The 15,169-nt window shown below is 43.3% G+C and overlaps 1 protein-coding gene across 1 annotated transcript in view; it reads right to left on the bottom strand.

The window, feature by feature from the left end:
- Nucleotides 1–4,413: 4,413 nt before the first annotated feature.
- MEGF9 (multiple EGF like domains 9) overlaps nucleotides 4,414–15,169 on the bottom strand; it is an 81,307-nt gene continuing 70,551 nt past the window's right edge. Inside the window, exons 4-6 of the mRNA XM_065419008.1 lie at nucleotides 11,062–11,205; nucleotides 9,282–9,554; nucleotides 4,414–4,868 (exon numbers count right to left, since the gene is read on the bottom strand). Coding sequence (XP_065275080.1) covers nucleotides 4,414–4,868; nucleotides 9,282–9,554; nucleotides 11,062–11,205 — 872 coding nt within the window. The remainder of the gene's footprint in view (nucleotides 4,869–9,281; nucleotides 9,555–11,061; nucleotides 11,206–15,169) is intronic.

Genomic DNA, 15,169 nt, shown 5'->3' with positions numbered 1-15,169 from the left:
ACCTGTTGAGGGGTGGGGCCTCCCAAGTCCAGTATCGCTCTATTGCCTGCCCTGGTTCAGGGTGAGGTCTGTAAATGCCATCACAGTATCGATACTGATACTTCAGCCATCTTTGCCCAGTACCCTAGATGCCCCATCCCTAAACTTGATGATTAGTCTCTCCACTGGCTCTAGTGCACCGGTGCTGTCCTCTTCCTACTTATCCATGCACGTTCCAAGCTGCTATGGAGCAGACTCTGCATCTCTGTGGCAAGTTATAAAATGAACAAAACGACAGGAGGACTTTGGTAGGCTGAGGCAGTTGCCAGTGGATGTTTCAGGCAGTGCGCTATGTCAGGGTGCACTCTAAGCTGATCAAGAGATACAACTAGCTCATTTTCTTCCTCCCTTTGTAAAGATGCTCAGGTATGTGGTTAACAGAGGGGATACAAGCAGGCTCCACTCCCAGAGATCATAGAACTAGGCTGAACCTCAAGCAGGGGAGTTTCTCTTTAATTTCTCTTTCTTTAATTGTGTTTTGATTTCTTATTCAGTTATTCGTCTCAGCCAAAAGACGTGACTGACTGCAACTATTTTTGTTTCTTCTGCTGAGTCATTTCACCCTCCTATAGGCATCCTCCCTAGTGCCTCACCTCTGTGATGTTTCCAGTCTCCGCTAGGCTGAGATTAGTTCCAAAACAAAGCCTGCTATATAACAGATAGAGTATCCCTCCACAGTCCCAGCAAGGTCAGTCCGGTTTTGAAAAGTTTTAGGCAAGTAGGGTCCAAAGGAAAGACTCAATTGACTTCCGGAGGCTTTGGATCAGATCCCCAGGATGTCTATGAGGTGTTTTCTCAAAATTTGTGAGATAATTTGCCATCAGCAAAGTATCCCAAATCCTATTGCTCTCCCACTATTACAAAGTGTAGGGGGAACTGATCTCCTCACTCCATCAAACACGGGCTGGGATATAGTGCCTTCATAGTCATTTCTCTTGTTTTGCTTATAAAGCAGAAAAGGGCCAGAACCAGAACCAGACACCCCCATTTTTAATGGTGGGATAGGAGGGGTCAGTATCTGAACTCAGAAGCAAACTCTGCAGCTGGCCACTCTCTCTATAATGGAAGAGAACCAAAAACCAGGATCTGAAATCCAAATGAGACGTGTCCCATCCCTGTTATAAACTAGCCTGCAGGCTTGCCAAGGTTTCAGGAAGGAAAATTTGGTAGCCGTTCTTATCTTCTTTGCAAACTATCCTCAAGCTCCCCCAAAAGACTTCTGACAGGCCACAGTGCTCACACTTTCTTTGCCTGTCAGCATTATTGCTCTAGGAACTATTTCCAGAATCTAAAACGGGGGATCATTAAAATCACCTATGAAAAGTTACTTTTTTCACTGTGTAAAGATCAGGCAAGTAGATATTACAAAAGGACACTGCCAAGTAATTACATACAGTTTTTAGTCATTTCTCTCCATTGTCATTAATCCACTTTTCAAAAGCTTTGTGTGCAATCTATGATTTTCCTTTGTCTTTTTCCCCTTCTATTTTATCACTGAAAACATCGCTGAATGACTTGAATCTAACTTTCTTATAAACTTAGGACCTGATCCCAAGCCCACAGCAGGGAATGGCAGACTTTCCATTGACTTCAGCGGGCTTTGGATCCAGCTTATACACGGTCTATCACACCCCGCTATCACTATTTTCCTTGCTCTCCATCTCGAATTCCCTTTGTTATGTTTACTTGTGCCACATCTGAAATTAGACTGTAATATCTTTGGGGGCAGGGATTGTAACTTCTTGTGTGTATGTACAGTACCGAGCACAATGCATCCCCCACCCTGACTGAGGTCCTTAGGCACTAGTGGAATACAAACAGAATAAATAAATTAAATAAATAAATAAACAGTATTCTCCTTTTCCACTCTGTTTCTGATTTTGCATGAGCCAGCAATAGCTCAACTTGGTTAACTACCTTGTTTATCAGCAACATTGTTTCTAAACGTTTGCAAAGCACCACCACCCATGCATCACAGCTATATAGGTGGTGTCAGGGCAGGTTAGGAAAAGGGCTTGATTCATGACTCTGTTAAACATTAATTGTATTGATTTTCATAGGACAGTAACAGTTTGCCAAGCTCAGAAAAAAAAAAAAATCAAACAAATGATCCCATTCAAACTCCATTAAAGTGAATGGGAGGCTTTCCATTGGCTTTAATGGGAGTTGGATTGGGCCCAAAGACAGCCTGTGAGTACAGTGAAAAGAATAAGGGAGAGAGATTGGATGTGGCTCTTGAAAAGGACCTTGTGCCACGCTGGTGCTTGTGAGGCACACTGCAGAAAGGTAGGGTGGAGCTGAGGTGCTCCGTGGCATTATTTTTACACTGCACAGATGCAGACAGAATGCTTCGGGGTCACTGAAAGGAGCAAACTGTCCAGTGCTCCTTACACCTGCTGGCGAAAGGTTCAGCATGTGCTCCCCCATTGCCTGCTGCCAGCTGTTAACAGGACAGGAGAGGGGGTCTATCCAGGGGTCAGGTGTTCTAACCAGCTGCTCACAGGCCGTTATTGTCAGCATTCTTCCTCGGTGGTGCATGGATGTACGTTCATCATCCACATTACACCTATGCATAGGAGCCTGTATTCAGGCCTACATCTTAGAGCCACCTGGGGGAACAAGGCGGCATCCTGCTTCCATGTGGCTATCTCCATTCTGCTGAGCCAGAAAAGGGCTGTCAGCTGTTAACTGTGCTCCCTCTGCTAACAGCTAGTCTGTCTCTGCACAAAAACAGTAGGACTTTGCATAACCAATGGACCTTCGTGTTTTTCTTGGCAACTGAGCCTCCTGACTCTCCCAGCATACAACAGCTTAAAGCTACAAGAACTGCTAAGCATAAATTGCTTGACAGTGTCTATATAATTTATTTTTTTTTAAACTAGAATTTTGCAATGAAGAACCTGATCTGTAAACTCTTAGGTGACATCCTGGTTCCATTGAAGTCAATGGGAGTGTTGCCATTCTCTTCAACCGGGGCAAAGCAAAGCTCAGCGCCTCTGACAATACTTGATCACACCAAGCAGTCTTTATTCACACGAGCAGTCTCGTGGACTTCAAAGGAATTATGCTTGTGAATAACAACAGCGCATGTTCATCATGGTTTTCAGGATCAGGGCATAAATAATTATGTATTTGTAACAGCATGTTTGCTTTTTGTGCTGGCATTTCACAGCAAATTACCAAATGTTACACCTGATCTCTGGAAATTGACCAGGCTCTATTCATGATACTATGGGCCATACCTTTAAAGGAGTTGGGGAGTTTGAACCGTTACAGATAACGAGTAGGAAACAGACAACTTTAAAACAATTTCAGTGATATCAGAAGAAGAACTTTAAATGATGGGTGTTTGCCAGAGGCCCAGCTCCAGCAATATTGCCATCTGATTTACACAATTTTAAACAATCCCCATATTTTTTTACAATGCCTCTAACCGCTGTACAGATAAAATCTAGATGATAAAATATGACTCATGATTTTTTTTTTTTTTTTTACAAATAGTTATAAATACAATGGAGAGAAGATATATTACATTCTATGTACAGAACACACCATTTCTATCAGGGTAGGATATTAAGCCTAGCTTTTATTTGTACACGTGACCCTGAGATGTCTTGTCGTCTTCCCTTGTACAGTATGTATACAAGTTCATTAACTCCTTCTATTGAAAATGGATTTCTGTGTTTTAATAGTATCATCACTTTGTATGAGAACTCAGAAAGGGAAAACAGTGATCTTTCTCCCCTCACCTCCAGACATTTTCATGATTGATTGTTTCTGCTCCCCAAATTGTTGGAGAACTGAACATGGTGACTTTAGTATTTGTGTAACATTTACTCATTTAGAAGTCTCTTAGCAGTACAGTGAAATGAACATGATTTCCCTTTTCATATATAAAAACACAAATTCGTACCAGGAAATAAAATGAAGTCTTTACAAAAGTCTATTGTCTGAAAGTCCGCTGTTAATTCAACAGGCTGCTTTTCAAAATATAGGCTACTGGTGTAGGCCTTAGCTTGGCTGGAAGTCAAAGTAGCTTTTGATTAATCAGGGGGCATTGGTTACTACCCCCCACCATCTTTTCATATAAAAATATACTTTAAGGTCAGCATAATTTTATGGAAAGTCCTTAGCAATGAATTCTATGGATCGTCATGGAAAGCAATACACTGAATGCATTTCATAATTTTACCTGAAATTCATATGCACGACACTCCTTTCCTGCTCAACAGCAAGCTACGCCATGCCCGATGTAAAAGAGTGTGTGGGTAGCAAATTCCTTTGCTTGGAGCCTTGGTACAGATTCTGATACCCCTTCAACGAGGACTGTAATTTTTTAAAGCCGACTTTGGAATAGCTGGAGTGACTCTTGTTTTAAGCTTTATAGTTATGCATGGGAGTTGTCAGCGTCAGCTGTCCATTTGGTGCCACTTCATTTCCGTCTTCCTCCAGTAAGCCTGAAACATCAGCGTTGGGTATGCTGTCATGGTAGCTGCTAAAACTAATGTTGTCCTCCTTGAGCTCAATGGTCCAAAAAGGAGCATTAAGTTTTCTGTTTTGATATTCACGGTACATGTAGACAGCACCCACAAATCCCATCAATAGGACCACAACAATAATAATAACTGTCAAAATAATTATGTTAAATTGAGTCCAGGAGACGTCTGCCAATGCAGAGGTACTATTGTCAGAGGAGTTGACAGGAAATATAGTCTGCACAGTTGTTGGCGCTAACGTACTGTTTATCACCGTAGTTGAAAATGATGTTGTCCTGCTGGTGTTGGGAGCAGCAGTTATAAACCCTCTAGGTTCAGGACCAGGAATGACTTCTACAAATAAAAAAGAGATACGTAAATTAATACATACATGAACAATAAAATACATGGTGAGCCATGACTGGAGAACAGGAAATAAATGGCTCTGCCTATAGATCACTGTTAGTATGAGTGCAACAAACTAAAATTTTAAGGTCAGAATTGTTCAGGTCCCATTTACACATCAAAATATTCGGCCAGATGTTCAAGACAGCTCAGCGCATTGAGAGCTGAGTTCTTTTGAAAACCTGGCCATAAGCATCACAATGGGAGCTGCTGGGTGCCGAGCACTTTTGAAAACCCCCTCCTTGTTTAGGTGCCCAAATAGGAGCTGAGCTTTTTAGAAAATCTGGCCCTGATTGTGGGTGCTCTGCTCTTGAAAATCTGGCCCACAGGACCTCGATTACTCATGATGAATTCAAGTCACTCCAAGTGCAACTCAATGGGTGAAATGTTGGCTTCACAAAGTCAAAGGGAGTTTTGCCATTCAGTGGAGCCAGGATTTCACCCATACAAAAGGTTTTCTGAAGAGACTTTTTACTAGTAGGGGCTGAGGAGGAGACTCACCTCTGAAAGGCTCAGGAGTTGGGGATGCTCAGCCCATCTCAGGATCAGCCCCTAAGTGCCAGCAGTAGGAGAGTGATTATACTTGAAAGCCCAGGGATGGATTTAGAGGTGGAAAGATCCCTAACCAGAACATGTTACAACTAGACAGAGGATTTAGAATGTTTCTGCTCCATGGACCTAGTCCTGCTCTCAGCTACATCCATCCCACTCCATCCATTTTAATGCGATTGCCTGGGCATAACTAAGAAGAGAATTTAGTCCTGTCGAACTTAGGTATTTTTATACCACCAATCACTGCAGTATTGAGCCACTGAATAAAGTCCTTAATAAAAAGCTATTACAAGTTACATAAGGTCAACCTCCAATCAGGTTCCCACACAAAACAGTCTAGTTAGAAGACAGTTAAGGTTAAAACGTTGTTGACACAACCTAATTGACTAGCCTCAAGCTTCCTTATCATATACACATTAAAATATATGCTAGCCATTAGACACGCTAGAAATGCACAGTGAAGGTATCCACCCAGCTCCTCTCCATCATATAATAAATGACCATTGGCCCTCACCCAGACCAATTTCTACCACCACTCAACCTTAGCTTTGTCTCACTAGTGGTTTAATTAGACTGTGGTGTTGATGGTGTTGCTGTGAATGTGCACGCTGTTGGATTTAGAAGTACAGTACAGACCTGTTTACGCGCAAATCCGCTTAACAAGCGGTAGCGCCATGCCTCCCAGTGCTACCTATTTAACACACAAGAATTGTTAATATGCAGTACAGGAACTTGGTATGTAGCGCTACAGATTTGCTCACTAACTCACTGACATAGAAATCAACAGGAAGTGCGGAGCGGAAATGTGTTGTATGTCTTTACCGCTGACGGGGGGGAAGGGCAGGGGGGAAGAGGCAGCAACGTTAAAGCGCTGCCACAGCAAAGGACCCTGCAGCACTTTAAAGTTCCTGCCCCTTTTGCCCCCCCTTGGCCGCTGATGGGGGTGGGGGGGCGCAAAGGGAGCAGCTGCCCCGGGTCCGGCGATTTAAAAGGATTCCGCAGCAGCAGCGTCCGGAACCCCGGGCCCTTTAAATTGCCACGGGAATCCTGAAGGGCTGACTAGGGGATGCTGACCCCTAGCCCCACCCCTTCTGCCCAAGGCCCCGCCCCTTCCAGGGGCCAGAGCCTTCCCCGCCCCGTACAGTAAGTGTCCTGAGTTACTTTCACCCCTGTGTAGTAGTAATAATGTTTTTATTAGATTACACATTTGAACTTATATTCTTGCAAAGTGCCATTAAGATAGGCCTGCAGTATTTGGGATGCTGTGAATACGTATGTAATCCTAGATAATTATACATGTATATATAGATATCTTAAGATATTTCAGCATGGCCCTCTTAATCCGCAGTCCGTTAACACGCGGTCACGATGGCTTGACTCCCGACATCTGCACGTAAATGGGTCTGTACTGTAGTTAAGTTCTCAGGGCCCGATCCTGCTCCCATTGAAGCGAGTGGTAAAATTCCCAGTGAATTCAGCTATGCATGATTGGCGCCTACGACCCCAAGCAACTGAAAACAGGGAGGGTCAGAATGAAAACACTTTTTCAGCCTTCCCTATAGCAGTCAGTGCCTTTTCCACTAGAATATTCCAACAACATTTAACTATAATCAAGAGAAGGAGGAAACTAGTATATCTCTGTGAGATGAATTATTATGGCGCAATGGAGCCTGCATCCACAAAAGTTTGTTGCAGTATTTGAGCAGACAGATCTGTGATGTCAGCTGCTGCGTTCACACCACTGATCCCTGAGCCCAGCACTTCATGGATCCAAATTAAAGGAACTCAAAAGATCATGGCCCAAATCCCGAGTGCTTCAAGGATCCTGCTTTAGTCTGCTCTTGTGACTAAGCAAACATAAAGGATCAGTATTCGTGAGTGGCTAGTTATTTTCGGTGCTCCAGTTTTCTCAGTATCCAACCCGAGACTCCTTAAAAGGGCCTGCTGAGCATCCACCCCATGAAAATTAGACCCCTTTTAGTTGCCTCAAGTTGGGCTGCCCAAAATTGAGGCCTCCAAATTCACTAGTCACTTCTGAAAATCTTGGCCCTAAAATCTGCTTGCACGCAGTGCCGCCACCATCTCCGCTCATGGTCGAGCAACATTCAGCAAACAGGGAACAAAAATGCAGATCTTTTAAATATTAACATGGAAAGGAAAACAGGTGTCAAGGAAACATGATAGCTGCCTCAGCTGCCCGTGAGACGGGAGGGGAGTATTTTCCCAAGTCAGTAATCAGCTATCTCACCATGTCATTAAAGTGGCAGGAGAGGTGCGGGCTGGAAAGGGTCATTCGAAAGCAAAGGCATGTATGTTACTATGGGACAAGGTCAGTCAATCCCTTACACACAAAACCAATGCATTACAACAGATGGACCAGTGTGAAATTGCTATCTGCAACCTTGCAGAGACAGCCATACATAAAGTTACAGCAGATGAATATTAAATTTTTTACTAATCATCTCTCTTCCCTGCACAGACAACAATCTTGCAGTCTGTCCGTTCAGGGATCAGTAAGAGAATGAAGGTTACATCAGCTCCCTACTGTAATGCCTTTGAATTAAATCTCTGGGAACAGCAGGGATGAATTTGGTCCTGATACGTTTTGGAATTCTGCCCTCTCCTTCCTATGTACAACCACACATGCATGGAGCCTGCAGTCTATCTAGTGGAGTAACTTACTGACAACCACTGGGAGAAGAACTTTCTACCATTCTATTCAGGGCTATACTGTTATGAGGTAGCCTCTTCATTACCACCGTGCACCTGAGAGTATTAGATGCAATGAGGATGAGGAATGATGAGGCCCCAAAACCAGGCAACAGTGAGTTCACATCCCTGCTCTGCCACTGGATTTGTTGTGTGGCTTTGGTCAAGTTGCTAACCGCTCGGTGCCTTAGTTTCCCAGCTACAAAGCGGAGGTGATAGTTCTTCACAGAGTTGTTCTAAGCAGTTGGTTAAGGCCTGCACAGCACTTTGAAGCACTCCGTGTTATGATAAAAAGCCTTTATAAGGTGCCAATCCTGCAAATCCTTACTGACGTGAGAAGTGCTACTGAATGTAGTCAAATAATGCAACTCACCGGGGGGTTAAGAGTTTGCATCCAGCTCTAGAAATCAGGATACAAACCAAATTATACATAATCTTTTGTTTCAGTTTATTTCATGATATTGCCTGCCACGGTTTTGGGGAACAGATGAATTACCGAAAACCTAGATGAATCTCCAATTCACGGATTTTAGAGCCAGAACGGATCATTAGATTATCTAGTCTGACCTTCTGTATAATACAAGCAAGATGAATATATTAGTGTCTCTTTTTATACAGACAAGTGCACAAACACGCATGAAAACACACACAAAAGTTCACTGCAGGAAAGGAACTTTCTTAAATACTTTTCTGTGCCAAAACCTAGAAGATTCTGCCCTCCCACAGCCTGCTGTCTCAAGCTGTAGAGAGAACTGTCTGTCAAGAGCCACTTCCAGAATGCCAAAGATTAGCCATGCGTCAGAAACATCATGCTGCTCCTTTCAACGTAGGCAATGTTCAGACAGGCTCTCGGTAACTGAAAATGAAGCTTGAGAAAACATTATAATGGCTACAGGGGGAACTTTCTTCCAGCTTCCCACTTGGATTGACCCTTTTAAAGGAATGAGTTTCCACCTTGGAAGATGCTAAAGCTGCTTCATCTTCAACAGCAAATCCCTCCAGGAATAAATATACCCAATATTCCTTCCCCACCCCCAGGCAGCTTGCGTGCGGCTGATCTGTTTAGGAAACACGGACACTGATTCGAGGGGAAGGGTTTACCTTTCTTGGTGCAGTTGGCTCCCTCCGGGTCTCTGACATAACCTTCCTGACACTCCTCGCAATGGAACCCGGCCGTGTTGTGGAGGCAGCCAATGCATTCCCCTGTGTCTGGCTTGCACACCTTGGGTGACTGCTCTGGGGCTACATTCCCGTTACATTTACATCTAATGCAGATGCTGTCGGAATTGTAATAGCCATTGTCACACTGGTCGCAGTTCGGGCCTGTGTATCCGGCTTTGCATCTGTCACACGTTGGAGCGTGTTGACCAGGTTCTGAAAAAAAAAAAAAGAGCCCATGTAAATATCACTGAACGAGCTCTGTGAAAGAATGTTCCTTGTACCACTTGCATGTTTGCTCTGCATCACACTAATTTGCAGTCAGGTTCTAAAGTCAATGGGAGATTGCCCGTGTAAAAGCTGAACACTCACATCTTTAAAATGCAAGCGCTTTGCAGCAGGGACGTCTTTCTGTTCAGCCCTGTAGATCTATGCTGCGCCATAAAAATAAAAAAAACCATTTTTAGGTTTCTAAATCTTGGTGCCCAGTCGGAGTATAGTTAGCATATTTCCAGTCAATCTACTTCAGGACACATCTGTCTTGAGTGATGGATTGCACGGAGCATCTGGCCCATTGGGACTACACCATGGAAGTTATGGATGGACAAGAACTTTTTAGATCATCTCGACCTGGGGAAGTGGGGTGGGGGAAAATCACAAGGCGTTGAAAATGTTATTACAACCTAAAGCTAAGGTGACTCCCACTCACACCATTTGCCTTAGAACTCAAGTATTCACCACCAACCTCTTGAAAACACACACAAATTACATAGGCCTAGCCTTGTTATCATTAATACTGTTCCTTATTCTTGCTTTTATAGTAAATGTACAGGCATCACAAAAATTCAGTCTTCAAATAAGGGACCAACCACCTACTAAGTTTGGGAAAAACTACTCTAGGCCATCTCCCCACTAGTGCAGGACTGATCCCAATAGTTTGTTTCCTAGCATTTTGTCCAAAATTAATTTGAAAATCCCAAGCAACAGGGCCTTCCGTCTCTCTTCTCTTGGGAGTCTCTTACATGGCTAGGGACAGCAGCTTAAATTTCCTCCCGATTAATTTCATCCCATCACCCCTTTGCTATCTCTCTAGTAATGAGGTGGCAAGAGCTCAAAGCAACATTGCAAAACCTGTAAGGCACAGACATCTTCACAAGCCCTGCAGCCAAGCAAAGAGCACAGATTATTTGTGGCAGGTCTATTTTCTGTGTACACTGGGTGAAATTTACCCCTGGGCAAAGGGCCAGCATGTTGCCTATGCACTGCTGCAGTTCCACTTAAGTAGGAATTAAGGGTTGCACAGGCCTGTTGCTAACTTTCTGCAGAAGGAGGAATTTCACCCACTGCTGATAACACAGACTAGCTCTCCACTGTATCTATGTCTTTTTGTCTGCAAAACAATAAAGACACTTAAAACGAGCAGTGGAAACCACCAGGATAACCACAGTAACACGTAACAGCTAGCGCCTGCAGCAAGGGAGATTTTTCAATGGTTTCTTGCTCTCACAAGAAGCATCAAAAATACTCCAAGAATACTGTCAATAAATCCTGCACTCCTAAATGCCACATGTCACTTCCGATAACACACTCCAGTTCCCATGAAAGAGGGATTCAAAGGCAAAGCTTACAAACTGGTGCACTAGGATAATCTGCCCGGAGTACAATTTAGCTGTGAAATATATTGAAAGAAGTTGCTTTCACTAGCATACAAAAAGAGCCTTACTTATTTGGCAACTGCCAGTAGATGCCACTGTTGAACATGGGCAGCGGTTACAATCGTGGCTTGGGAGGATGCTTCTAAAGAAGCCCACCTTACATTTTTCACAGTGGCTTCCTTCTGTATTTCCTTGGCAGTTCAAACAGGTGCCTAAGAGAAATCAACAAAAACAACAGACGATTCATTTAGCAACAGCAGCAGCAGAACATTTTAATATGTCTATATCTATCTATCTATATATATATAGAGAGAGAGACACACACACACACACACACACACACACACACACACACACACACATCTATATTGCACAGCCTAAATGTTCACAAGTAACTAGTGATTTTGGATGCCCCTTTTGTTAGGGCTAAACCTAAGACACATTCAAAGGATCTGATTTGGGGCACCTCAATACTTTCTAACCACCAGCCACCCCCCGCCCCCAGTTAGGCAGTCAAAAACATAAGCACCCAAAATCACTCGGAACTTTTGAAAATGTAGGCCTACGTATACTAATAAATTAATGCAATTAAAATCCTCCAGGAGAAATATCCTAGCCTGTATCAGTCCTGGTGAGTAAGGGCGTCACCCTGCCAACCCTCACTCACACAAGTAGCCCCACTGATTTTTGGTGCCTTGGGAATACCTATAATGGTCAGAATGATGGGTTAAGGTCCTGTAAGGATCACCCTGGGGATGTCGAGGACAGCTCTCTTGATTTCTGCTGTACACTTGTTCTACCACTGCAGTGTCACTGTTAAAGTTAACCAAAGAATTCAGTTAAAAGTCTATGTTGCATCTGTCTTTGGCCTCTCTGCCAATCAAAATTCACTGACACCAGGCTCACTCCTAATGCCAGCAGCACTGCTCTCAAGTTTTGGAGATTGGGCATGCGATGCAGGCTGCAATGATATGAGGACATGAGGAGGAGTAAGAACCCCCTTGCGCAGGTTACCCGGACCTTGGGTCTGAGTGTGTGGGGTGTGGCTCCATTCCCAATGCACTGACCAGCAGAGCTGAGCCAGGGGCATTTGGGAGGATTTGTTGCTGATCTAGGCCAGCAACAAATTACTAACCCCCTGGAGAACGGCTGGGGGAGCAGAGAAGGAATTGGGGGTTCCTGAGCCAAAATTACTTCTCTGGGGTGCTCCTGGAACAGCAAAGCAACACATTGCCTTACTAGAGGCTGTGCCCTTGTGGCATGATCTAGCCCTTTGTCAAATTCAATTTGATATTACTGCAAACAAAGGAAGCAAATCCTGCTAGCAATATAAATGCAGCCCCTATCGAAAGCTCATCCATCAACAGGAACATCATCTGCTTCAACAAGCGCCTTACTGAGGGGTGGAGGTGACCCAGGGGAAGCTTATTTGATTAAATCCCAAGTACAAGCCTCTGAAAGGTAAAAGCAGCCTCTCCGCAAACCAGGATGGCACAGAGTGCACACTGGCTGAGCTACGCTGTCAGGGTTCTGGGGGGACAAAATGCGAGTATCAGCGGCAACCAGGCATATAAAATCCCCATCAGGTTCATGTTCAGACTAGAGTTTCAACACAATATTGTTCCTTATAACATCAATCAAGGCTGTTCAAGCATCATGCAAGTCCAGGTACATGACATTACTCTTTGTCTTTCTTTGCTGGTGCACCAGTGACCCTGGAGACTGGGAGTCTCCAAGCAAATACCATTTGTCCTGGTATTTGATCCTCCGATTAATGGGAGAATGAATAACTGGCTGGGTATTGCTTTTTGGAACCAGCTGACCGTATGGCGAAGGCTGGCGGTGACTAAGGATGCTTGCAGTGTTCCATAACTCAGTCTTCTAGTCATTGCTTCTTGTACAGTGGCCTGTATGACATGAGCTGGTGGTCTCGGTGGGAGAGATTTCCACAAGATGGAAACCACCCCTCCCCCCGCCAATTGCAACCTCTTTTGGCAATCTCACCATGGAGACCAAGGGTTGAATGAATCACGGAGAGTCAACTACTAGAGGTGGTCTCACCTAGTCAGCTTTAAGGCACTTGAGTTAGACTCTGCTCTCGGTTATGCTGCCCTAAATCTGGAATAACTGCACACATTTTCTGTGCAGACCTCTCCATTTCAAGACCACATCCTTTCCCATCAGCAGGAGTTGCAAGCATCTTCCTCTGCAATACTCCAACTGACTGCATTGCCAATGGACCAATAGGTCACTCAATTGTACAAAGCAACAAAGAGTCCTGTGGCACCTTAAAGACTAACAGATGTATTGGAGCATAAGCTTTCATGGGTGAATACCCACTTTGTCAGACGCAAGACGAATACCCACTGCGTCTGACGAAGTGGGTATTCACCCACGAAAGCTTATGCTCCAATACATCTCTTAGTCTTTAAGGTGCCACAGGACTCTTTGTTACTTTTTACAGATCCAGACTAACACGGCTACCCCTCTGATACTCAATTGTACAAAGCATCCTAAAGGTAATGGACCAGGGATCACTTTCTTCTCTGTGGAAAGCATTAATATTTCAGAACAGTTTCCATTCTGATTGCACCTTTCAAGCATTAACTAAGCCTGGTGGCTCCTCCGGTAGGTAGGTGTTGCTACACTTATTTTACAGATGAATACAGTCAGACACAAGAGAGGTGAAGTGACTTATACAAGGCAGTATGTGTACGAATAAAGCCCGGGATTCTTGATTTCCTGTCTGCCTGCCCTAACTACTTTTTCTTTAACACACTAAAACCTAATGAACCTGTATCCATACAACATACTGTGAGAAAACATCCTTTATATGAAATTCCGTCACATTATCCAACTGGGATTTGTCAAAACAATGTAGGTTTTCAATTAGCCACAAGAGGGAGCCCACAACACTGTATTAATGCAATAGAAACTTTGACATTGACAAGGAATACACACTTTTATATAAAGCTGGAAAGGTCAAACAAAGTGCAATCTCTAGTTCATATCAAGAGCTACATGCATACATTACTTGTTAGAAATCAGATCTAATTTACTACCTGTTTTTCTGCTTCAACAATAAAAAGGAAATGCAAGTAAAGAAAGAACAGGAACTTTCTACCGTTCCATCATAGATTAAATTAACAGTAACACGGTTAGGCTTCGATTCTGCAATCTGATCTATAAAGACGAACCTTTAAACACTCATGGCAAAGGGTTTTGCCTCCATAGACTGACTGCAAGATCAAGGGTTTAGCTGGCTTTTTGTTTTCTTTTTTTGGTACGTAATTCCATATCAAATAGCTAAAAAACACACATAAAGGCTCTGATTCAGCCAGGCACTTCAGCACACCTTAACTTGAAACACGTTCTTATGTCCCATGACTTCAATGGGACTTAATCACATACTTAAAATTAAGTATATGAGCAAGTGCTTTGCTGAATCAGGGCCACACCAAAAAAAGTTCTAATATCTGCTAGATTTCCCATTAAATTTGTTCTTCTGTAGAAAGCAATGAGGGTGTTATCTGCTGAGAGTTAATTCTGTGACTGTCAATATTGACTCTGTGTCTTTGTTAGAAATGCGCAGACAATGTAGTAATAAATACTAGAACAGAGCAAATAATTACAAACAAATAATTCATTTGATTAATTCTGTGTCTTTCTGCTCACAGGCTGTTGGCAAACAAGCTGCTAACTTCTTGAATTCATGGCCTATTTGTAACTCACTAGACAAAATTTTGGTGAGTTTTATTTTACTCTGTGGCTCATCAATATAAGTTTGAATTTCAAAATTGGAGCTTTGTTGCTGAGCTGGGATAGGTCGTATAAGTCACATGATATTGCCTTTCTTTGGGTTTCTGGTGTGAAGGGACACAGAAAGGCAATTTACTTTTTTCAGCACAGAAAACATGTGTAAATGGATCACAACGTTCAAGGAAAGTCAACACAAAATGGACAGGAGGCAAATGCATTAAAAACCAGAAGCAAATATGAATGGCCCATTTCTGCAGCGCTCAATGTTATTTGTGACAATACAGGTTGCATTCAGCCAACACCTGAATAATACATACTTCTGGTGAATAGAAGGTACAGCAAAACGTAAGCTCTTTCGGGTCAGGATCATCTTTTGGTTATGTGTTCGTATAGGGTCTAGAACAATGGGGCCCTGGA

The sequence above is a fragment of the Emys orbicularis genome, chromosome 18 (genome assembly GCF_028017835.1).
Source record: "Emys orbicularis isolate rEmyOrb1 chromosome 18, rEmyOrb1.hap1, whole genome shotgun sequence".
Taxonomy (NCBI): domain Eukaryota; kingdom Metazoa; phylum Chordata; order Testudines; family Emydidae; genus Emys; species Emys orbicularis.
This window is presented reverse-complemented; position numbering and strand designations above follow the sequence as displayed.